Raw genomic sequence first — 25,583 nt, 5'->3', positions numbered from 1 at the left:
AGTAATGGTTTTTCTTTAATAATTTCTTTTTTTTTACATTATTGTAATGATCTTAATTTTTATCCATAAATATATTTCTCTTTATGTTAGTGTGCCCCCGTTGTAATTCCAACTTATCTACATATTTGTATAATGACATACCGAACCAGTTAACATATAATTAATTATTAATGGCAATAATGTTGTGTTATTAATGTGAGTCCTTCCGTTCTATCAATTTGCAGTTATAGCCAATATATATAGATGAAATACAACACGTGATGTGTATGACGAAAGCTTTTATTTTATTGACTGCAAAGTGACAGTGTCGTTTAATTTTGAAAAATTATTATTTTTTGAATCCATTGGATTTTTCATTTTTTTTTCGAATATTTTTACTTCATTTTCTTGCTTTTTTTATTATTTTTATTTTTTCCATTTTCATTTTTCTTTTATTATTATTAAATGTTAAAAAAAAAAACGAAAACACCAGAGAATGTAATTTAATAAATTGTTTTTTCCGTTTTTTTTTTAAACAACGCACAACATTTTTCACTCATGCCCTTTTATGAAGTTCTATCATTATCTGCTGTATACTATCTGAAGTAAATTTGTATGTAAACATATATATGATAGGAACCACACCACATATCATAATATTACTTATATATATGTGTATCACACACTTTCCCCCGCCGGTTATACATATATTTGTACTATAGATAAAATGTAAATTTGAAAATTATGTGCATGTGATATGTCGTTCGTTTCATTTTTATTATTTTATTTTAATACAGACACACCACCACCCAAAAAAATAAAAATAAAAAAATTACTTGATTTACATACACCGAGAGAACCGTCCATGGTGAAGAGGATATACTGTTAAAGTTTCTTTTTTTTTTCTTCATATATAGTTAAATGTTTGCATGGTCTCTGTAACATACATAAATTGTATACTACGAAAAGAAAATACATAATTTTCAGTCGGAATGTAAATTCCACCATACTACACACACTCTCTGGCATACATTTTTAATTTGAAGCAGCTTTACACTTTCTGCTTTTAATTAGTATAAACATCGTACAAATATATAAAACGAATTGTTGAACATACCAACCACTTCTGAACTGGTTACGCTATATATGCCGTATGCAAAACTTGTTGGTTTCATTAACAGATGATTTATGCAAGAGAAATTCATTATATTGTCATAGGGTAAAGCTTTATCAAACAAAAACCTTGCTCCGGTCCGAATCGTACAAACTTTGTGTGCGTGGGGGGCCCGATGTTTGAACATTCGGTTCAAGTTCATTTTGTTGGTTTAACACATCAGAAAGGGAAAAAATAGCATGGTCACGAAATAGACTAGAAAGTAGCTGGTAGTAATGAAAATTAGATCAATTCCATCGATTTAACCGTTTCATAACCATGCCATGTAGAGAATGTCAAGTGGCTACTGTACAATTTTCTTGTATAGCCATTCGAAAACGACGTTGTTCAAGAGTTTTAGTTACCGGGGAACATTCGTAAAAGTCAGTAAGTTTTCGAGGGAAAATTTGTTCACTAATAATTAACTTGTAAGATCGGTTTGCAGGTTTCTGATTAACTGGAACAGTCACATAATTCTCGAGAATCAAGACTCCTCCAATTGACAATTGATGTCCCTAGAAAATAGGTTTCCAGTTTAGAATTGCGTCAATGTCCCCAAATTCCCCCAACAATTCCGAACATCTTCTAATAATGTTCCCATTGCTGCTAGAAAACGGCAACGTATATGTGTGCCTTAGATGAATGGAAATCGTTTTCCCGACTTTTCCCAAGTTACTATAAATAATTTTACGAACAAGTCGACCTCATCAGCAAAATTAGTTTAATGCTACTGCCTGCACGAATAAACAATCGAACTGTGCATTGCAGACGAAGGTTTTATAATTTAATGTTGGTAAGTGTTGATGCCTTTAACAATTTTAGCTTTATTTCTCGTTAAAGAAAATGAAATGCTTGACAGGCTTTGAAAAGCTTTCGCGTGGCCTTTTCAGCATTTATTCAGCATTTCGCCAAGACTCTTGTCTGCTTAATTTTATAGTTTAGGGTCCATGGATGAAAAACAGTCGGACTGACATTTGCAAAAATGCACTACTATCTCTGACTACAATTTGTTTTTGTTTTGTCTTTTGTAATCACTGTACAAATAACATGCATGAATGAACGAATGCATTTGATTGTTCGTTGTGCAAACCTGGCATATTGATGGTGTTACTGTTGCGTATTACAATCATATCGTTGAAACAACACACCGTTTACACACAAGCAACAATTTTGTGCGACTTTTTGCCAATCAATCTTTGCAATTTTCAAAATCATAGGTTCCATCATGTTCCACGTCCGGAGACGCCCGGCTGATTCACAGCCACGGCGACGAAAGAAAAAACCACTTGGCGTACAGAACGGCAGCAATAACGTTACCGTCGAACGAGAAGGACCAATGCTGGTGGAAATAACACACAGTGGAGATGGGGGCCGTCGCGTGAAATTGACTGCCGAACCGGTGGAGGTAGGTGGAAAAACAATATTTTTCTTTACAATTTACTGTAATGATGATTATCATTTCGTTATTAAAATGGTAAACCATGACAATTGGTCTACACCCACATGTTATGTGAGACTGTAGAAGGTTAAACGGTTATACCACATTGGATCCGCGTAATCGTATCAATTACTCACACGCTGTGTTGTCCATTGATTTTTTAGTTTGTAAATTTTTGATTCGTTTTTTTCTAATTTTGTACCCGAATTTGGATTTTGTACACATACAGGTCGGATCAGCTAATACGAATCCACTACAACTATTTGGACCATCAATTCAGCCACGTCACTGCTTGATTTCATTGCACGAGGGCGTGTGTACGGTTACTCCACTACATGCCGATGCATTAACTTTTGTCAATGGACATCACATACAGCAGCCAACAATATTGCATGTGAGTGCGCTCTATCATTTTTAAAACTTTCAATAAGGTTGTCGACATGTCGAAGGATTTTATTTGTGTCATTCGATTAATGTATACAAAGCATCAAGTTAGTTACTACAACAATGAATCATGTTGATGTACAAGTACAATACATCAATTTGTTTCAAGCAATTTATTTTCCGCCACGGAACATTCTGCAGAGTTAGTGAATGTATCTGATTTTGAATCTGATCTCCGATAATTGAACAAGACCATCTTCAAATCGCAATATTCACGACATGGCATCAGCTTAATTAATTGGCCTTTATTTGTATGCTTACACATATCCATGCCCACATAATAACATTCTGACTCAATTGGCCGTTTTGATTGCACGTGCTTCCATTCAACTGATTCAAATGCCCGCCTAATAAAATGAAACGGATAAATAGTTTAAAACAATAATATTGTTACGGTGTTATGGCGTAACTCCATTGTGTATTCGAAAATTTTCTGTTTGTGTTCGTTCATAACTTTCCGGTGGCTACGGTTGGTTATGGCCACAAAATAATTTCGTTAAAATGAAATCCGAAAATTCTGGCATTTTTAACCGCGTCAACCACATGAACAAGTTTTAACAGTTTCATACTCGACACCATTTTGCACCAGGTTAAGCCAGACCACTGGCCACGAAAATGTTAAACAAAAGAATGTGAAAAATGAATTTCACCTTGTAACACCCGAGGGGAAACAAGTATTTTGCCATGTTTCATTGACCGACCCGAAATTGGTTCTGATACAGAGGCGTTTCGGGCTTTGTAAATCGAAACAAGTGACCGTAATAATATGTAAATCTGTATATGGAAGAATCAATTTTTGGGAAGTTCTCTTATCAGTGTAATAATTCGAACTGAAGTGTAAAATTTCTGATGTCTGATGCTAAATGATTTCTTATAGTTCCGGTAACATTTGTTACGACATCGACCTCGGAACGTTCTTCTATAAAGCAGGAGCACCAATTTGTAAATTAATTAGCTGAGAGAAACATAAAATTATGCGCTAATTAGATTGGAAACATTTTTCAAATTATTTTTAGTTGATGCATAATCAATGCCTGAGTAGAATATTACTCCATCACATGCCTGATAGAAGTTTAAATTTCCTCAGAAAGGTACAGTCGACGTCAGTGAAATTTAGGCATCAGCCGTTTGTCAACTGGTCAACTCATACAAACAAAATCCATCTTTATATGGGAAAATAGTTTCGCGCGCGTGGTATGAGTGTACCAGCTGAAAAACAACTCCAGCAAATTCATGGGTAAATTTCACTGACCCTTACTGTATTGTGTTCAAGCAATGTTACGTTGATACATGTCCTGATGATACATAACTTTGGAACCAAAGATCCAAAGAGACAAAAAAAAACTAAAAAAAAGATAGGATCGGGGCAGTTGGTCATTCTCATGCTATGAGTTCAAAAAACAACTCCTAATGACGACAACAATTTTTTCTCAGATAAAAGCAAGAGTATTGCGGACTGAGCTGTATCTCGCGCACTATGTCATCATCAGTCCAAAAATGGATTTAAATGGTTGTCTAAAATCACTTTTCTACAACCATACATCACTCGAAAATTTTCGAAGCATCGAAATACTGTTTTACCCGCGAAGTCACTGTATCACATGCAATACATATAATTTCCGATGTCATTTCTGATGCCATGCAATGACTCATTTCGATAGCCTGCAGTGAGTGTAATGACAACGTATCGAATTGTAATTGTGATATACTAACGCAAATCTAATGATATGTTATATACTGGCGGCACGTTCGTATAATTAACGAGATAATCAGTCACTTGTAACTTTTCAATAATTGCATTTCTCTTATTATATACCTTCCTATTAAAATGGAAGTTTGTAAGAACTGCGCTCCACTCACTCCCCCTATCTTATCAACATGATGCCACACAATCTCGGCGACCACAGAAACCGGGAAAGAATTGACGTTACCATAGAGTTAGCTAAATGTCAAAATAGTAGTCGTTTGAGAATAATACTGGAGTATGATGGTTTTTCCGGAAGACTTTTTATTCCGCATATAAAACTTTAGTAAGCTTTTTATCGCTGCCATTTCGAAAGCCATCAAATTGAAATGTTTGCAGTTAATTTTACAGCTAAAACTCGATATGACGTAAAGAAAACACTTAAAAACGAGAAACGATTTGCTTATTTCGTATTGCGTTATTTTCGAACAACAATTTATTTCGTTGATAAATTTTCACATCCACTTGTGATGCTCCTTTTCGTTTAGTAGGTTAGAAACACTTTAAAATTTAAGATTATTTCTCTTCTCGACGATTATTATTGTGTAGGTCGAGTGACGTGCCATTCATTCGCAATTAATAATGCATTGTGTGTTAAGTTCTTCAGTAGCGTGATTATTGAACCGGTACCAACGTCGAAAAGGTCCAACTTCAATTTCATGTTGACAAAATTGTGAATGCCATTTATTGAAAGGCAATAGTTTGAAAGAGTGAAACGATTGAAATCGTAATTTTCTAAAGATTGTTGTTGTTGCTCTTTTCTTGTCAAACTACGAGCATTTCCGCTGATCTAACATCCCTTTTCTTCAATATTAAAGCTCAGATCGGGATCGGGCTCAAATTTCAGGTTCCGTCAGACCGAACCCAAAGCCAAACCGTTTCGCGAGCATTATCAAAATACGTAAAAAACCAAGTTTGACCAATTAACCTGTCACAGACGCGGCAAGCATAGTAGCAGTATTACTATCTGATCTATTACTGCATTTGATCGAAAATTTTCATAGATTGATTTCAGAAATCTTTTACTTCATTTGTTTTGAATATGTTTTTTACTATATAAGACCTCTTTAGTCAGGGCTTATCGTTTATTATTACTGTCGTTGTCGATAACAGATGACAGCCGTCTGTAACAGGTTAAGAATTGGATCAAGCTGGTACATGTTGTGTATCGTACTTGAAACTGAATAAGAATCAATCCCCAAGGAAGCTGATTGCGATATAAGCCACCTAACATTTTAGCTACATTTTTCGTAGAAAATTCTTTGTCAAAGAGCAACAATGAACTTTCATTACTTTTAAATCAACGCAACAAAATGCGATCATGTCTACAACAATGTCACCCGTAACACTTTCCACTTACTCTCATAAAGCGAAAATTATGACTTGCCAGCGGCACCCCTCATTCCTCACTCGGTGTACCCACGCGTTTTAAAACAAAATATTATTTTCGCTTAAACATCAACTCGAGTACATACGCTCCAGGTCTCGACTACATATTTAAGTGGTCGCACAGAAAATAAATTTTTCACAGAAATGATATTTTCCATAGAGAGTTATTACGATTTTATTAAAATGGTGCACGCCAGTGAGCAGGTGAACGAATGAGATTTAAAATTCGGTTTTTTTCTTTTTGGTAATTTCTTAGAATGGATCGGTTGTAATGTTCGGTCGAGTAGCATCTTATCGATTTGTCGATTCACAATCGGATGGCCGATTCAATTTAGCATTGTCACAGTCGCAACTGGATTCGGCCTGTCTGTACGAGAGGTGAGTGTCTTACAATTTTGTCGTTTTATTAGCTAAATGATAAATGTCTAATTGTCGTAAAGTTCTAATGAAGTAAACCGCTTTTAACTGTGGATTGCATGTAACTACAATCAATGGCAAAGTGACATTTAGAAGCATAATCTTGAGTGGTTCAACATAAGATGGTCTGACGAAAGGTGTTAACTTTGAGCTTACAGTGCTGACATTGTATAACTGTTTTTTAAAGAGTGAAATTTGGTCGGCATTTTCGTCGACTCGATTCTTAAATACAGGGAAGGCTAAATTTTCTGATGGGGTTGATGCTAATCAGTCGATCAAATTGACGCAATAACTCAAAATGTTTTAACGGTCAGCCTTCAATCGGATTATGCTTCTCAAAATTCATGTTGTCATCGTCCAAATTTTTGCCTACTTCCCTCGCACACATCCTTTTTATGTTATTCTTCACTCACGCTTTTACTTTTTAATTTATAATTCAATGTTCAACAATTCACAAAACAAACAAAAACCCATTTTAAACAACAACAAAACAAATAGCCGAACCGCAACATCACCTTCATGGCACGAAGAGGATCGTTTTATTAGTCCAGCCCATAATACTATGGGCACATCACAAGTCCAAAAGCCAAATTATTTAGAATCTGATACACGGTCGCTATCAATCGACGGAGCGGCCGATCACGGAAAATTCGGTTACACCACCACCGCCACCACAACCACCAACAATAACAATCAATTTGCACAATCGTCACTGGGACACCGTAATAACAATGAACCGACAACACAATCTAATGACACCAACAATAAAAATCTGATTGTCGACGATAAGCAATCGGAATATGAACACGATGCAAATACTGAGACCGAAACGAAATCGGTTTCGAGCCAAAAGTCTGATGCATCGAATCCCGAAGCAAGGTATTTACACCATTTTTTTCTTTAATTTTTTTTTTCTTACAAAATTTACTTTCCGCTAAAAATCTTTTTACTTTAATTAATCAAAACAAAAATACTTTTGTGTTTTACGTGTTTAATTATTGCCGCTCATTCGTCATTTTGCTCTCACACATTACACAATTTCCCCCCCATATTTTAAATGTTTTTGTTCTTTGATGTTAGCTTTAGTTTGTATTTTATCAGCAGCAAAAATTCTTTTTTCAGCATTTTCACAGCAAATGTGTTAAAAGTTCATTGGAGTGTGTAAATTGTGTTACATTCTAAAAATATTTAATCCCATTGATAGGAATCTTTCTGAATGACTGAGTTTCGTGTGAAAATATAGTTTACGTTTTGGGTGTAGACATTCCGTATGTTTTGCCATTCTGGCCGGGAAAATTTCCAATGTAGCGAAATAGGTATTCGGAACGATTTTCGTGAAGTTGACTCTTGAATATAATCAAAATTCAAGAAAATTCTCGGATTCAGAATTTCGAAAATTTTCAAGAATTGAAATTCTTGATTCTAAGATCCATGGCCCATGGCCGAGAACGAAAAACTCAGGTTTACCTTGAAGCCAATGCTGATGGAGAAATTATTGGTCAAATTATCGGACATTTCACCACTAGTCTTACAACCGTTCCATAAGATAAAAATAATGACGCTCATCTCGGAAAATTTCTAACACAGAGTTCTGCTGAAGAACAATGTCGCGTTGATGAGAAGAGAAGAGTTCTGCTGCGGCACAATTTCACGTTTAAAGCGTTATGATAAGATTCGTGACTGGAGTACAATGCACATCAACCATTGTAATGTTAATTAAACATTTCGACTATGTAGACATTAATCAAGTGTGAGTTACATGACCCCGGTAGTATTTATAATAATATATAATTACCCTTTTTTCGCTGTTGAACCGGTTCAATTTATTGCCTGAAGTTCAACATTCTTTCTTTAAAAACTTCAATGTCTGGGAAGTTGTGCAGAAATTATGTTTTTTAAGAATTACCAAGAGACTTTCCAGAATAGACTAGATTCGTGAACTTATACGGGAAATTTTGTTGACTGGGACTTCCTTTTGACGCGCTTAAGCTTTACTAATTTCCAGTTCTACATTTTTAAGATTTACGTTTTCTTAAAAAAGTCCAAATTATGAAAGAAAAATCCAATTTCGTTCGCTCTCCTCGAATATTACCAGTTGAGGGTTGTACTCAACCAGGGTGTTATAAACACTGCCAACCAGAGTACAAATTTAGGTTATTTGGTAAAAGTCGCTTGAAATTCTTGGAACGTTTCTAAACTTCTTATTCTAAAGACTTCGAAGTATATTTGTGTCACTCACACTTATGGCAATTCCAAGTAACTGGGAAGACGTTGGTGAAATTATCATCTTTTGGGCGATGTGAACATCCTCTCTTCAAAATTAATTAATTTTATCTGGCTGGTTCTTTCGAGACGAACTAAATGTTCCGTAATACCTTCAAACACCCACGATTAAGTCAAGACCACACACAAGAAACACAATATTTAAATTCGTTTTTCAGAATATATAAAAAAAAGTCTGGCAATATCTTCACCTATCCGACAAAAGTCGTCCAAATTTCAACGTACCATTCTCTGCCAACACGATTGAAAGTAATTTTAATTTCGATTTTTAATTCGTAGCAGAACCAGCAAAATGCAACCAACCGAAATAAGCGGACAGGAGCCGATTTTGCCAGCTGTCCTAGAATTTCCAGAAACTTATCAAGATGCATTCCTCTCACAAGTCATTTCTGAACTTGACGTTAATGTACCTAATTTTAAATTAGCTCCAGTCTACACACTCTACTTGTGTGCCAGGTAAAAATTTTATTCATTCGTATCAGTGATTGAACAATGCAATGACATTGGTCGAATTTTGTGTTGCATTTCAGATATCGAGCATCTACCCACTACCGTCCAGATTTACAACCAACTGAAAGAGCACATAAATTAACTATTTTCTTACACAATGTGGCCAACATAATTTATAGCATCGTTCAGGAACAGTACCAAGATCCGAAAATCCTGTCCTTTTGGATGGCAAACAGTTCCGAGTTTTTGCATTTCCTGAAATCCGATCGACACATATCAGCATTTAGTGTTCAAGCTCAAGAAATTTTAACCGAAACCGTACAAAATGCTTTCCGAAACCTTGTCAATTGTTTTCGTTCTGAATTGTCGCAAACATTGACGCAATTTCTAACCGAACATATCGATCATGATTCAGCGGCTGGATTGGTCCTGACCGTCTTGGGATCGGTTATGGCACTGTTGAGACGTTGCCGAGTAAATGCGGCTCTGACCATTCAATTATTCTCGCAATTGTTCCATTACATCAATTGCATTTGTTTTAACAAGGTGAGTGTCGGGTGCCGAAGCTGCCACGCATAACCATCGATTCATTCAAAACATTCATCGAATTTCATTGATTTGTTTCTATTCAGATCGTTACAAATCCTCACATGTGCATCGAACATTGGGGCAAAGTAATTAGCGAAAGATTGCGCATCTTAGAAGTGTGGGCCTTGCGTCAAGGATTAGAGCTAGCCGCTGAATGTCACTTATCAAAAATCAACCAGTGTGCAGACTTTTTAATGGTAAGTTGGATATGAGTGCCTTTACCAGATGATCATATTAAACATTCGAAATTTCGATCAACAGGCATCCAAGTCCAATGTGACTGAAGTGCAAAATTTAGCATGCCGATGCTTTCGCCTGAATTCATTCCAAATGGCCGCTTTATTGTCTCAAGAGAAAATTCCGAAAAATCTGGTCGACACAGCTATTCGCATGGCAGAATCAGTTGCCGACGAATTGGCACGTGGTGATGGTCGAGAGGTAAGATTAGTGGACCATTAGAAATACCGCAGTCAGTACAATTGTTTGTTTTTATTCGCATTCAAGGTTACATTAGAAGAATCGACGGAGTTACCGTTAGCTTTACTGATACCAGAAGACGGTTTCAGTTGTGATGTAGTACGCGGCATTCCACCAGGACTTGTTGATTTTGTTAGTCCTTTACAAGCCGCTGGCATGTGTCGATTAGCAGCTCAACCAACGAGTATTGGATTGTGGACGGTATACATGCACCAATATAATGTAAGTTTTAACCCTACCATGGCGTGAAGTGCAACATTCATCTAACATTCATTTCTTGCACTTTTCCAGCAACGGTCAACTAGTGCCATGTCAAGTAAACATCCACAGCCAGAAATCCAACAAATAAAGTTGCATAAAAACTCAAATGGAATGGGATTGTCAATTGTTGCAGCCAAAGGTGCTGGTCAGGTAAGTCGATTAGTAATGGAAGCGAAAATCGCACGAAATTAAAATATTAATTTTTGGACAGGAGCGTCTTGGAATTTATATTAAATCGGTAGTCCCTGGAGGAGCGGCTGACGCTGACGGCTATGTAAGTAGAAGATTTTATTATCAAATTTACTGAAGACACTCGTTAGAACTTGCATTTCTCATTGTGAAATTTCTTCCTATTAACTTCAGCTACAAGCCGGCGATCAGCTACTCAAAGTCGATGGACAAAGTTTGATTGGAATCACTCAAGAGCGAGCCGCCGACTACTTAGTTCGTACGGGTCAAGTAGTGACTTTAGAGGTAGCAAAACAAGGAGCTATTTACCATGGATTAGCAACGTTGCTCCAGCAACCGAGCCCAGTTATTCAGCGAGGTAAGACATTTTTGCATCAACTGTCCATTTCCGCGTTATATCGCTAGAGTATTGTAATTTTGGCTAACAAATGGCTTTCATTAACCCCAATTTCCTGCTGCTTTCTACTGAACTAACAAATAATTCAGACGAGGACGACAATAAACGGTCAATGCCATGCAATTCACGAACGTACATAACCTGCGATTCGGATTCCGATGAAACTTTGTATCGTAACAATTATCAAAATCGGTCACCATACGGATCCGATAGTCGTCTCTGTGACAATTTGAATGTGCAACGGCGTCGACATTCGTCGTACTCGCATGAAGACATTTTAAATTTGAAATTTCAACAGCCAACCATCGATCCACGATACCGTGACTCGAGACCATTTGTGAGCAGTGCATCAAACATTTATGCGTACAATGCGCGACGGGAATTTTTTAGCCGTCGTCGCAGTTCGTCATCGTTGCACGACGATATCATTCAACCGTTTCAACCGTTACAGAAATTTATTCGACCAGATGGTATTTTGCGAAAAAGTAACGCAACGCTGCACAGCAGCACCAATCTGTCGGACAAAAGCAATTCCAAATGGGATCTGAATCCGTCGATTTTCATCGAAGAATATTCGGACGATAAAGATACGGAAGTGAAATCGAATTGCAGTTCGACGAATCTGTCTTGCGCCCACGAACCGTTGAATGAGGAAACCGTTGCACCGTTCTTGGAATTCGAAGAAATTCCATTCATTGACGATGAGAATGATAATTCGTCCGTACACTCGGAGATTTATATTCCTCAAATGGCTTTGAATAACCATTACGAGAACCAATGTAGAGGTTCCGACAAGAAGCCGCTAGTTATAAGAAATCGCAAGACTGTGAGCTTTGATTTGATGGAATCAAAGGATGACGACACAGTCGATGAATTAGCAAATAGAAAGCTTATGATGAACAAATCCAATACCTGGGATCACATAAACAATTTTAAGCACAGTAACACTGGGACCAAGAAACCGAATGAAACTATTTTTAAATATTGTACTTATAGTCGGCCGTCCGAAGCGGATGTGCCGGGGAATTTAAGCTTTAAGAAACCAATGCAATTAGAACAGGAAAATTTTGATAAAATATTCGCTCATTTCGATGATGATGAGTATGACGAGCAAAATCATCAAAAGGAAGAAGGGTTGACAGGGTTAACGGCTGCAGCCAGACCATCATCATCCATTGAAACAAATGACACCAAAGAAACGCCAAAAATGGCGAAACCAGTCGCATGGGTGCCAACCAATCTGTACGACAAATTGTCATTCGGCAACGGCAAAGTGCAAGCCCTGCGCAACTATTTCGAAAGTATGTCAGAGAAAACACCAAACGATTTTTTAACCAAAGAAGAACAATCTTCGACCATTGATCTGCTGAGAGAGTGGAGCTCATTTGGTTCGAAGAGTGACAGCTTGAAGCCAAAGTGTTCGCTGTCCGTGTTCAACTTATCGGACATCGATTGCAATCGATGTCGTTTTTGTGTCAAAAAGCACAAATGTTCAAACTTAGACCGCTGCCAGAGCGTTCCCAACATGAACAACTATCATTTGAAGGATGATATGATTGTACCGGAATTGAAATCACCATTTGCCAAATACCGGAACTGTCGCACGTATGGAAATGATAAATTTACGAAAAACTCACCGGAATTGACGTCAAAGAGATATTACGACGCCGCATACAAATATGTGCCGTGTACCAGTCCGTATCATCGGTCCCGTTTTTTGACATTGCGCAAAATCAAGCACGATCAGAATCAGAAGAAAATACGATCAGCGTCCGGTTCAACCGTTGAATTGAATGGATCGGATTCTGACGGTGGAATGGAACCAAGATGACAAAGTATTGATAATTTTTTTGATGTCTGTTCACAATTTTCGTTTTTATTGGTTTCACAATTTACTAACATTTTGTGCATGCCTCTTTGGTTGTTTCAGTTGCGGTTTCTTTTCTGTTCACGATTTTATTTGAGGGTTTTATGCTTCATCAGTCTCTGATGTGGAAAGCAAATTCTCTTTTAATTTTTCTTGAAATAACTTGGTGTGTATTTCGTCAAATTTTCGAATTTTCAACTTGTCAGGCACCCTCGATCTGACGACGAGAATTTTGATTTTTCAATTCTATTCTCTATTTGGCTCCAATACCTTTATTTTGACACTAGTATTGATTTTCTACAGCCGAGATATGCACTAGGACAACCCTTGTTCTAGCCATTCCAGCGCTAGATAGCCAAAGGCGTAGAACAAATTGTTTTTCATATCGGGTAATATAACGATTAGGTTTCAAATCGTTACCTTATGTGGGACTCAAAGGACTATTCCGAGAATTCCGAGAATTCCATCAGTACATTTACGATCTTTAAGAAGCAATTAATGGAAGTTACTTGTAAGAACCAATGGCTTCAAATGAAGTGTTTCAAAGATTCAAAGATTGCTCTTCTTAAACATTCTTGTGATTATGAACTGCCGCTTTCGAGAGGACAGTTTCCCTACAAATATCTCTATTACATGCTCCGTACAATTCTCACTGGTACAAGAATACTTTCACCAATTCTTTCGACTCTTGTATGAATAGCCCATCGACAACAATATGTCAGTCGCTCCAATTTTTTTTTGTTTCCTTTTACATAATCACTTATTGCTGTGAGTGTACGAGTCGAAAACAATTAACCGAACGCAAAAAAATCTTATTTTCAACCAGGTAATCGTCGTGTATCTGAACGAGACATGTCTCGAATTGGTGCCGATATGAAACCCCCCTTGCCAATGCATGCACACCAATTACCAAATAGCAAATCAACACCAGCACTTCATCATGTCGGCAACCAAAGTATGTATACAAAACTACGTCTATGACTGTGGCACGGCGGCTTTACTGATTTAATTTTTGTTTTCTTTTTTGTTTCCACAGGCATGGCTAGTAACAAATCTCGAAGCATTCATAATTTGACTGGAAATGTGGATCACAGTTTCTATCAAAATCTAAGTGCATGTCGAGCTCAAAATCAAAGTCAACCGAATCTAGGAGAAAGGTGAGTTTTGACGGAAAATTTTTATTTGACGAAAAACATCGACTGAATTGAACGTTATTTACAGATCGCAAATTGCAACTTCTCAGTCGACAATAAATTCACCCACAACTTCAACATTAACATCGATGAACCAAACAACTCTAAACCGTCCAACTTCAGCCTATTTCAGTAGCAATAATACGAGTAATTTCATGCCTTCTTCACAACATCAACAACCAACACAGCAAAATACGATGCCTTATATAATTTCCTCGCAACAACAAACTCAGCAACAGGTAGAACCATCCTTTGTGCCGTATGCTATGCACATAGACTCACTGTCTGACCTTTCTTTATTCCATAGATTTCGAAAGTGGATTCTCTCCACCAACAACAGCAACAACAACAAGATTTAGATCAACATCAACAACAACAACAACAACAAAACGGCCCCATTATACCGGGAAATTTGTCCGGTCAAACAATGATGATGAACAGTCGGCAGACGAAGGCGAATTTCCATCGCGACAACCAATCGCGTATGAACCAAATAATGGCTCCGTCTATGCCAAACATCGCCCATTCCAGTTTTGCATCGAACATATCTGCCAGTCAAAGTATGCAGAATGTGAACATGATCAATCCGTACAATCCATTGGGCCATTCCAATTTGATGCAACAGCAAATAAATGTGGCCACATCGCATCCACACATCTATCAACAAGATTTCCAGCTCCAATCGCATCTGTTACAACAACAACAATTGAACCAAGCCACTTTGATGCGTGGCAAATTAAACGATATGAATGAAATGCTGAAACGACGCAATCAACGTCAACAGGAAATGATGCCAATGCATTCATTGGATGGCAGTGAGCAAATTAGCCCGGTGAAACAACTGCCACCGACGGCACCAAAACCGCAAAACCTTCGACAAACACAAATGTTCAAAGAGGAACTTTCACCACCATTACCACCAACTGCAACTCATCCGTTATTCACACCGACATCTAGTGCTGGCCAAAATCCAGCTATGAATCAAAATTTGAACGCATTCGGTGCAGCTCCCCAACCTCAACCGCAAAAACAATTTCACGGATCAAATCCGTGGGAACGGGAAGAGCGTGAAAAGGAGCAGCAACTTCGTCGAGATCAGGTGCGCCAATGGCGTGATTTACAGATCAGTGAATTGAGTGGTCAACAGCACCGTACACACAGTGAAGACGAACAATTGAAAGCTTTAGTCCTAGAACGTGATTTTGAACGACGTGCTCAGGAGACGGACGAACAGGATGACAACAATTCCTTTGGAAAAGATAATATCGTCGAAGTGGTTCGTTTGTCGCAGGGTGGTGGTGCTCATCTACCAATCACAACAACACTCACCACAATGAAGCAGGCCGATATCAAGTCTATTGTACCAAATAACGATAACAGCTCGGAAATGAGCTCATTCCCGAACTATCCAGCCCAGCATCATGGCAACATTCAACCAAAAAGCATTTTAAAACATAATAGCAATCGTAACGAGGAAGCAAACTCAAGCAGTCCATCCTCACCATCCAAACAAGCAAAATCGACAAGCTTTGCAGCCGATGATCGACTGGTCAGCGAAAGTTCAATTTCTCATATGGCTCGTGATTTGTCGAACCTTAGCTTCAACAATTACGATTCCAAGGATGTAAACGATCAATTTGACATTATAAGTCCACCGACACAACCGGCTCGTCAAATAACACCACCTCCGCCGCCACCCGAACGTAATTCATCTTACGCCGTTATGTCGCAGAAACAACAACAAACCATTCGAAGCAGCCTCGGTGGACCGGTTCAGTCATCGATCGAGCCGCAAGCACACGTCACTCCACCAATGCAACAAACAAAAATTCTCAATTACATGAACACCAAACGAACGGTTGGTCCGTCAATGACATCGACTAGCAACAACAATAACAACAACCAGCCGAATATGCCAGTTGGTTCGGTGACGCAAATGTCTTTGTCGGCTATGATGGCCAATCGCGACAACAAACGAGTATCATTCCATGACGATGACAACAATTTCATCGAAACGAATCCAATGATACCGGAAGAAGCCGAATTGGATATCATCCGCGATTCGAATGTGAGTCTCGTATACGCATTCCTTGTTTGCCCGATTGATGATAATTTTTCCATTCAATTACTATTTTAGCGTTACATACAAGAGTCAATGGATGCAATGTCTCCGACAACTCCTGAAAGTGAGTTATGGAATTCGTCAATGCAACCAACTCCGGGCGTGATTGGAGCACAAGAAGTTTACAGGTAAGGAAATCGTTGCAACTATTTATGCAGCTGGTGCATAGTCTGGTCGCAGGGGTCCAACTCGTCTTGCAATTTCCTCATTTTTGAGATATGCGCCCATTTTTACTCCAACTGAGGTGACCAGCTGGTCCACAAACACACATTATTTTCATAGTAAACAATCCAAAGAAAAGCTCGGCGCACAGTGTATACATAACACGTCCCAAGTGCAGTAAAGGTACTGTTTAGCGTGTGAAATTAGGCTACATTAGGAACATCATCCTAGGGCTTTTCATTGCATTTTGTAAAAGGAAGATAGAATCGACCAATTTTTGGTTGAAACTTCACCGTAATCCGACGATTTCGAATGTTATGGCGATAACCAATTACAATGTCCCTTTGAACAAGACTGGTTGTTCTGTAGAAAATGTTTTCAATTCCATTTTAATTTCTATCCACACAGAGATCCACGGACAAGACGACTTCGCGAAAAGCAACAACAACAGCAACAACGTTCCGGCGAGGTTCCCGAAAAGCTATCGTTCAAGGAAAAAATGAAAATGTTTGCCTTGGAATCGGGTGAAAATCAAACTCCCAAAGATAAATTGAAAATTTCCAGAGCGCAGCGAGACATTGATGCTGTCCATTGAAAACAGTAAAATAGAAGACGGAAAGAGGATGGCGCGCGTTTTTTGAATTTGATAGACAGAACGAAAGAATTTTACGTTAAATCAGAAACGTATGACAAACATTGTTATTGCATCATTAAGTCCATAGAGATCATTATTATTAATAACCATTTTGCATTTCATTTTTTTTTACTTTACTACCAATTTAGGTTTCTCCCACATGTAATTTTAAACTTTTTACTTTTTTTTAAAAAACAATTTTTTTTAACAAAGAAACACTTGTCATCGAATGTAATTGAGATTAAGTTAAACACAACAGGACTCTACGAAGATTGTCATAAAACGATAACTGTTTTGAGATATGCCGCCGTACACATTTCTTTAATCCTTTTAATTATTAAGTTTGTCAATTTTGCCATAATTTTTTTTATGTTCATTTACTCAACCTTTTCCGACACGAACTCACTTTTACGTAGCTCGACTAATGTAGAGTTGCATGTTAAATTTTTGTTTGTTCAATGACTCACAGAAAAAGTTATACGAAATTTAGCTCAGGAGATTGAAGCAGAATCTATAGGCTAAAGGTGAGGATTACAAAGCTTTGAAAAACTCATATTGAACCAGGACCTAGTTTTGGTAGATTTGTTTAAAGTTACCGAAATTTGCCTTGAGCTTTAATTTCAAATAATTCGTCCAAATATTCTCCTTAATAATTCACTTCCTTCTGCCTGCTTACGGTTCTATTTAATTTCGATTTTATGTTTTCCAATTCTATTAGAAATGTCGTATCAAAAATTGTATTCTGTGATGGGGCACCAACTTACTTCATCTAGTTTTGCTTCGTTATTTCACAGAATTTGCAAAAAGTGTCCCGATTTTCATCGGAAATTGTTGTTCCGTTTCTCATCTTCACAATCAAGCTCCAGCTTCATTTCATGACGTCCAATTACTATCGATGAAATTTTTACGAAAAAAGGCTTCAGTCGACTGAAACATTCGTCAATTTTAATATGCAACCGACCAATTAGATATTCAGAATGTGTGGTGATGTATGGGAGATTTTGAATGGCATATCGAGCGTCGTACTCGGGGCCTATAACTTTTTTAAGTTCAAGTTACAAATTCTTTGTAATTTCCATTTTTTTACATTCTTTAGCAACTAACAGAGAACACACTATTAACCTATAGGGCTTGATTGCACTTTGTGAAAACAGTGCTGTATTAAAATGCTGTTTTTAATGTCTTTTTAACTAATCGAATTGTTGTTGTTTCGTAGTAATTTATAAACAATTTTAAAGTTATCACCTTATCCCGCACGTTATAAAAGCCTTAGCACCAGACACACTGACACATTATATCACACACTTACCAATTAAATGCAAAAAATTTGTGTTCTTGTCGCATTACTATCCAGAAACGAACTCTATAACTGAGTTTATTTCAGTAAAATTTACAACAAATACACACCGATACGAAAGCTAATTTTATGCAGCGTTTCACAAAGATAAGTACTCGGAATCACGAGACACCGACAATTTATTGTTGCATATCCGATCGGGTGTGTGAAATAATAACACCAGGTTCAGGTCCAGGTGTTGTATACAAAGTGTTGATCTCCTGAAGCTTAGCATTTTTGTTTGTGGAGATTCAAAGTGAATGGAGTAACTGATCAAAGTGAATTACAAAAATGTAAAGTACCTTTCAAGTAGTATACAATTAAAGAAGAGGGACAAACAAGAAAAACAAAACAGAGCAGTGAGCCTACAACATATAAAATTAAAAAAAAAATATTTCAACAGTTTCTGGTCACACACAAGGGCTTATTTTTGGAAATTTAAAATCTAAAATTTTGTGAAAAGTGTTTTTACGAATTTTTTAAAGAAATAATTCTTGAAAATTTTAAAATTCCTAAATTTTAAGAATTTAAGAATTTTTAATAATTTAATTCTGAAAATTCCAAAAAAGCTCTGCAAGTTCTGAAAATTTTCTGAAGTTTCCTAAAAAAAAACTATACCAATAATAAGCCCTGTGACCCACAGCATCTAGAGAAAGAGATTCATCTATTTTTTTACCGTAGAAAATAATGGAAGGAGAGAAAAATTGAAGATAAAAAATTATTTATTTAAACTAAGCGATACCTTCGTCCTTAAGCAACATTCCCACCATTGACATTCCAATTGAATTTGAAACCCGGTGTGGCCCGATCTATTTGGCCTTCGTTTTCGTTTGGAAAGAATTGTGGAAACAAAAAAAAAGTGGATCGTCAATTTGAGAAAATATTGTAACTAGACTAAGGTCTGAGATCGAGGTATGGTGTACATTGTCAATTTTCAACGAGCGAAAAAAACATTTTTTACAAAAAAAAAACAATCCGACTACAACTTGTGGAAGGAGATCTTATAAAGAAAATGGGAACATCCATAAATCGTGTCAGCAACAGTGGTGGGTCACATAATGTTAAAAAGTTAAAAAAATATCGAAAAATAAGAATAATAACGAAGAGAAGGAATGATGATTTAAAAAAAAATCACGAAAAATCGGAAAGAAGGTGCTTGGATCTGGAAAAATATCGAAATTTTGTTGACCAGATTTATGGATGTTTCCAATTTATGGACGTTAAACGAATAAAATGAAGAAATTCACTCGGCCTAATTTAAAGTTCACATATTCAATCCGAAGCATTCGGTGCATGTGTTGCTTAGGGACAAAGATATTCAAAATGTTTATGGATCCGATTATAGAAACGAAATTATTTTTGTTGTTGCCAAAATTTTGCTTTTAACGGATCTGCTGCTCGTAATAGGCAGCTCGAATTTTTTTGTGTTTTTTTTATGTACATCACAAGATACACCGTACAGATAGAAACGAGGGAACAAAATGAAATAAAGAAACAAAAAAACTTCCACATTTCAAAGCATTATTATTATCAATGAATCGAACGGAAGAAAATCAATGTGTATTCTAATATTTAAGAATGAATTCAAACAAGAGAATTATCTTTGAAGACAAGGAGAGAAGAGAATTAAATTTAAAAAAAAATAAATTAGAAGAGGAAGATGGAGAAGAAAATTATTGAAAAAAAATGAAAATTATCAATTACCGTATATTATACATATTAAAATATATATTTTATAATTTATGTGTAGGGTCTTAGACTAATTGAAACAAAAAAAAGAAAGAAAATCATGAAATAATTAAATAAAAACAAAATTTAAAAAATTAAAAGTCTTCAAAATATGAGAAGAAAAAAATTTAAATTGAAAATTGAAAAACACAAAAACTTTGAAATATTTTACGATGATGGAATTTATGAAAGCAATTGATACATAAATAAATATATAATCTGTTACCGCCAAAAAAAAACAAACTATATTTGTGTGTAATTAGGTATTATATATAATCAATTTAGTGTCACACATCTAAATTAAACAAGAAAATTACAAAGTCTATTTTTTCACATCCAATTTTCCCCCTTTTTTCTCCGTTTTGGAATTTTGAGTAACAGAAAGAGAAAATTTCTTTCCTTTTTTTATAACATAAAAAACAAAAATATTTTAGCCAGAAATATTAGTTTTGAATGAAGATGCAAATCAAATTTATAATATTTTACTTCAAGTTGAATTTAGTTACATTATTACATTGAAAATTACAAGAAAAAAAAATGAAGAAAATAAACACAAACATTATATATAAACGTTTAGCAAAAATAAAAATGTTTTTATTTCTGAATCGATGCGAACTTAGACATTCTTCGTTTGTAATCAACATTACTTTGCAACCTCCATGCAAAACTTTCTGCAAACGTTTGCAACATCTACAGATTGTCTACGTGGTGGGCACAAGAAACACTTCCTGAGTGAACAAGACCTCGATCCTATACAATTGTTACAATCCTATACAATTGTTACAGTACTACGATGTGAATCAGGATACATCTGCATCAAAGAAGTGCTCTACATTGGGGCTACGAAAAAGAAAGAGTTACGTTGCCCATCCTTACCATCCTCCTGTCCTCAACCATTCGTCCAAAATTATCAAGAAATTGAAGCTTCGAGAAACGAAAATAGCTCCGAGAATCATCAACAACGTGTGGAATAAGATAATAACTAACGTGAAAGATAAACGTCGATTGTCTGATGTCTGATATTATAAATGCAACATTCTCCGTACGTTGGACGTACAATCCTTGGACTTTACTACGAAAATTAACACCGAATCTCTAGATGTCGAGAGAACCATTTCCCACCACTTGCAAAATGTAAACGAGGGATTCTTTTGAAAAACAGCCTACCGAAATCGGACGCATTTTCCAGTGGACTTTTTTATATGTGCCTAGAAAGGACTTCGACCCTAGAACCCAAAACCACTTTCAAAAAAAAATTTCGAAGCTTTTGTGACTGGTGAAAGGTGATCAAAAACCGAAAACTTGCACTTTTCTTACAAAAATTTCTCCGGGTACATGAGCCGTACAGGGTCGTGTGGGGTGTCATTAGAAAGGTAATCACATGTACTATTGAGCCGAATAGAGACTCATTGGTTTTAAAATTAATCCACACTGAAATATGTGCAGTTGAAGTTTTCAACCGAAAACTTGCACTTTTCTTACCAATATTTCTCCAGTTACACGAGCCGTACATGGTGAAGTGGGGTATCATTTGAAAGGTAGTTTTATGTGCTTTTGGGCCAAATAGGGTCTTATGGGGTTTGGATGCATATGCGATGAAATATGGGCACTTAAACATTTCAACTTCTCATATTTCAAAAGCACATAAAATTACCTTTCAAATGATACCCCACACCACCATGTACGGCTCGTGAAACTAGATAAATATCGGTAAGAAAAGTGCAAGTTTTCTGTTGAAAACTTCAACTGTACATATTTCAGTGTAGATTAATTTTAAAACCAATGAGTCTCTATTCGGCTCAATAGGACATGTGATTACCTTTCTAATGACACCCCACACAACCCTGTACGGCTCGTGTACCCGGAGAAATTTTGGTAAGAAAAGTGCAAATTTTCGGTTTTCGATCACCTTTCACCAGCCATAAAAGCTTCGAAGAATTTTTTTGAGAGTGGTTTTGGCTTCTAGGGTCGAAGTCCTTTCTACGTACCTATAAAAATTCCACTAGAAAACACGCCCGATTTCGGTAGGATGTTTTTCAAAAGAATCCCTCAAACACAAAAATGTTCAAACATTTCACAGGGAGCCCACTCCTCCTTGATTCTTTAAATCTCCTTGATTTTAAAAAATTCTCCTGAAACCTCCTTAATCTCCTCAAACTCCTTATTTTTAGTGAAATAGCATTTTAATTCTGACTGTGGAACCATCCATATGCAAAACCGTTCCTCGCTTAATTCACCAAAAAAAGCTCATGAAACCTAAATAATTCAACAAATGAGATCGAGAGTGCTAAAGGGTACTTGCAAAACTTTATTGTTTCAATTGATTGCTGGCAATCAATTGTTAACTTTCGTCTGGTGTGGATCGTGTTTGAGAAAAGTTTGGCCATCTGGTTAAGTTAGCCAATGCCTGTTTATCTCTAAGTCATGGAATGATGATCCTGAGCGAGGATTTAGCCTAAATAAATTTGTGTTAAACAATCGGGCGCAGCTCTTAGAATAAACGATTCCGATAGTAAAGGACACTTTGTCTACCTACGATAAGGTGGAAGATTGTTAGACCTCTGCTCGTTGGCCCGTAAAAGATGTTTTTTACATTTAGATGTAGAAAAAGAGCAAAAGGCGTTATTAGCAAAATCGAAACAAAACGAGTAAGGCAAAAATGAAAAGCATAAGAAAGATATCTCAAATTTGTTCAAAATTCAAAGCAACGAAACTGAAAAAGCAGATGAGACTTTAAAGAGAATTAATTGATGATGGTAATAACAATATGTTAGCGAACTTAAATTAGATAAATCATCAGCGGCCGAGGCACACATGATTTTAAATGCAGGCATTACAAGTAGCAAGGAGATAAAATCAAAAATAGAAGATTTAAAAAAAGTCAAATAAAATTAAATGAATCAACTAGAAATTTAGCTGTTTTCACATCCTTCCTGATATATTTGTCTTATCTCATCTAGAGTAAAAAAATTCTGGAAAAATCTTCGATAAAATATTTGTAAAAAATTCGAAAAATATTTTCCAAAGAATATTCTCTAAGAAACACCAAAAAATCTACTTCATGACTTCATAAATTCTTAATATGATTTTGGAAAGTCAACAAAATTTCGAACTCATTAAATTTAATCCAAAATCTTATATTTTACACTCCTGAAATGCTCCTTAAATTATCGAAATATCCTCCTTTATTCCTTAAAAAGGAGGCCGAATTTCGAGTGGGCTCCCTGATTTCAGCACTGGTCGACATTCCATCGATGAGAGTTCTATCAAGAAAGAAATGGTACAACACAGAAGTAAATATGAATTGATGTGTTCAAAATGTGTCCGTTAAGGATGAAAACTCGAAATCGAAATGGAAATGAAAATGAAAATAAACTGGTCCTTCGTTAAATGCCCGGGTGAATTGGTTTTTCTGTTAACTCTTTTAGGACCCCTGGTAGCACCCCTTTCATCGTGTATGCGTTGAAAAAACCAAGGCTGTATACTTTGGGGAGGTCAGGCAGACCGCCATTTTATTATATACGCGGGAACACACCACTTCTGATGACTTTACATATACAAAAAATTCACCACATCATCAAGACGACGAGAATCATCAGAATAGGTGAGTTTTTGTATGAAATCGGCCATTTTATCATCAACTGTGGTGTGTAACCCGCGTATCTGTATCTGCGTGACCTCCCCAAGTATACAGCCTTGGAAAAAACGTAGTTTTCAGTTTTAGTTTAAGTTGGTTTTTGTCACGAACTGAATTAAGAAGGCAGATTGACGGTGAATTTGGAAGAAAACTGAATTGAATGAATTCGAATGAAATTGAATGAATGAAATTGGATGAAAGTATGGCGAAACGAGCGAAGAATGTGAATAAGGTATGTCAAAAGTGATTCGAACGTTTTTTCCTTTCTTTTCTTTTCTCTCTTTTTTGATTTTTCTTTCTTTTCTGTCTTCCTTTCTTTCTTCTTCTGTTTCACTGCTGAGTAATAACCCACCCTAACCGTAGAACATATACAGTCACAAAAACCTGCGCCACTGTTGTCCACTGTTGTCCCTGACGAGTTCCCCGGTGTGCCTGTTTTAACTTATAGTTGGTCGATGCTATAAGGACGGGTTTAAAACTGAGGTTTTTGTGACTAGTGGAACGAAACGGTGTATTTAGGAAGTGTGAAGAAAACAGATGTGACGGACGACCTGACATTTGATTTTGATTTTGAAGAGCTTTGTGCAGCGATGCACTTAGACGTTAGGGGTTGGTCTGATTTCGCTGTTCGCCGCTGTTGCTGCTCACCTGTTACACCTTCCACTGATAATTCGTCTTGTTCACTCAGGAAGTGTTTCTTGTGACCACCACGTAGACAATCTGTAGATGTTGCAAACGTTTGCAGAAAGTTTTGCATGGAGGTTGCAAAGTAATGTTGATTACAAACAAAGAATGTTTAAACCTTTCAGACCAGGAGAGGGATTATGGCATCAGTTCTCTTTTTTCAATTCTATCTCAATTCTACCGTTCTGTCAATATTTTCCTGAAATAGGGCGGCATGTGGCTTACTTTTCTCACTAATTCCGACTGTTTTTTTTTAAAAAGCGATAGTGACCAGAGCCTTTTATAAGCATTTTTGACTGGGGTGGAAATAATTTTAGGGTCCCTATTTTTTGAGCAAACTGGCCCGTTTTAGGCGCCTCGATTTTTAACCTGGTTGCTATGTGAAATATTTAGATTTTGAAAAACACGAAAATCGTGCTTTAGATTTAGCGAAATTTTTTCCGTCATATTCGCGTCCATACTAAAAAACATAGGCCTCTGGTAAACCTTCATAAAGAGTATAATCATCGGTAAGCGCCGCCACCCACTCTGGACTTATGACTCAAAATATTGTAAATGTTTGGACGTTCCTGCTGGCTTGTAACAGCGCTTCTCCATGGAAGTGACTATATAGATTGTGATTCTATCTCAATTTGTTTGTCTTTTGTTTTATTTCACTTAACAAAGTGAGTTCAAAAAACAGTGGAAAAAACAGAAAGAAACGATATGACTATCTCGCAGAGAGACAGTTGGAAAAATTGTCATCAATAGTAATAATAATAGCTTATTTCAGTGGAATGGCGAGCACACGTCAACACACGTTTTGATCACGCTTAAGTTTTCGTTTTAATTCGACTGTTTTGCAAACGTTTATGGAAGTTTTCTTCACTGTTAAATCTCGTTCAAAGTGATTTTAATGTATCGTTACCCTTTTTGAATCAATTGCTACATGAAATTTGTTGAAAAACAACAAAAAATTCATTCATTGCTCCACTACAAACTGCGTCTCCGTGTGTGTAACAACAGCTGCTT

The 25,583-nt window shown here is 36.6% G+C and overlaps 1 protein-coding gene across 10 annotated transcripts in view; it reads left to right on the top strand.

Annotated features, from left to right (window-relative positions):
• The window catches only part of LOC119068105 (afadin), a 40,294-nt gene extending 21,449 nt beyond the window's left edge, over window positions 1-18,845 (top strand). For 3 of the 10 annotated variants that reach the window (XM_037171536.1, XM_037171531.1, XM_037171540.1), the window contains 18 exons: window positions 2,350-2,537; window positions 2,800-2,964; window positions 6,404-6,525; window positions 7,063-7,443; window positions 9,127-9,303; window positions 9,378-9,843; window positions 9,930-10,082; window positions 10,147-10,323; window positions 10,390-10,584; window positions 10,654-10,773; window positions 10,835-10,897; window positions 10,987-11,170; window positions 13,903-14,031; window positions 14,113-14,233; window positions 14,298-14,508; window positions 14,577-16,337; window positions 16,407-16,519; window positions 16,962-18,845. In XM_037171536.1, the coding sequence (XP_037027431.1) occupies window positions 2,350-2,537; window positions 2,800-2,964; window positions 6,404-6,525; window positions 7,063-7,443; window positions 9,127-9,303; window positions 9,378-9,843; window positions 9,930-10,082; window positions 10,147-10,323; window positions 10,390-10,584; window positions 10,654-10,773; window positions 10,835-10,897; window positions 10,987-11,170; window positions 13,903-14,031; window positions 14,113-14,233; window positions 14,298-14,508; window positions 14,577-16,337; window positions 16,407-16,519; window positions 16,962-17,148 (4,913 nt within the window). In that variant the 3' untranslated portion in view covers window positions 17,149-18,845. Of the gene's footprint in view, window positions 1-1,903; window positions 1,926-2,349; window positions 2,538-2,799; window positions 2,965-6,403; window positions 6,526-7,062; window positions 7,444-9,126; window positions 9,304-9,377; window positions 9,844-9,929; window positions 10,083-10,146; window positions 10,324-10,389; window positions 10,585-10,653; window positions 10,774-10,834; window positions 10,898-10,986; window positions 11,171-11,298; window positions 13,045-13,902; window positions 14,032-14,112; window positions 14,234-14,297; window positions 14,509-14,576; window positions 16,338-16,406; window positions 16,520-16,961 lie in introns of those variants that run through there. The other 7 variants (XM_037171532.1, XM_037171541.1, XM_037171533.1 and 4 more) reach the window with 7 other exon arrangements.
• Window positions 18,846-25,583: the final 6,738 nt, after the last annotated feature.

The sequence above is a fragment of the Bradysia coprophila genome (assembly GCF_014529535.1).
Source record: "Bradysia coprophila strain Holo2 chromosome X unlocalized genomic scaffold, BU_Bcop_v1 contig_173, whole genome shotgun sequence".
Taxonomy (NCBI): domain Eukaryota; kingdom Metazoa; phylum Arthropoda; class Insecta; order Diptera; family Sciaridae; genus Bradysia; species Bradysia coprophila.
Note: the sequence above shows the minus strand (reverse complement) of the source record. Positions and strands in the feature narration are given on the sequence as shown.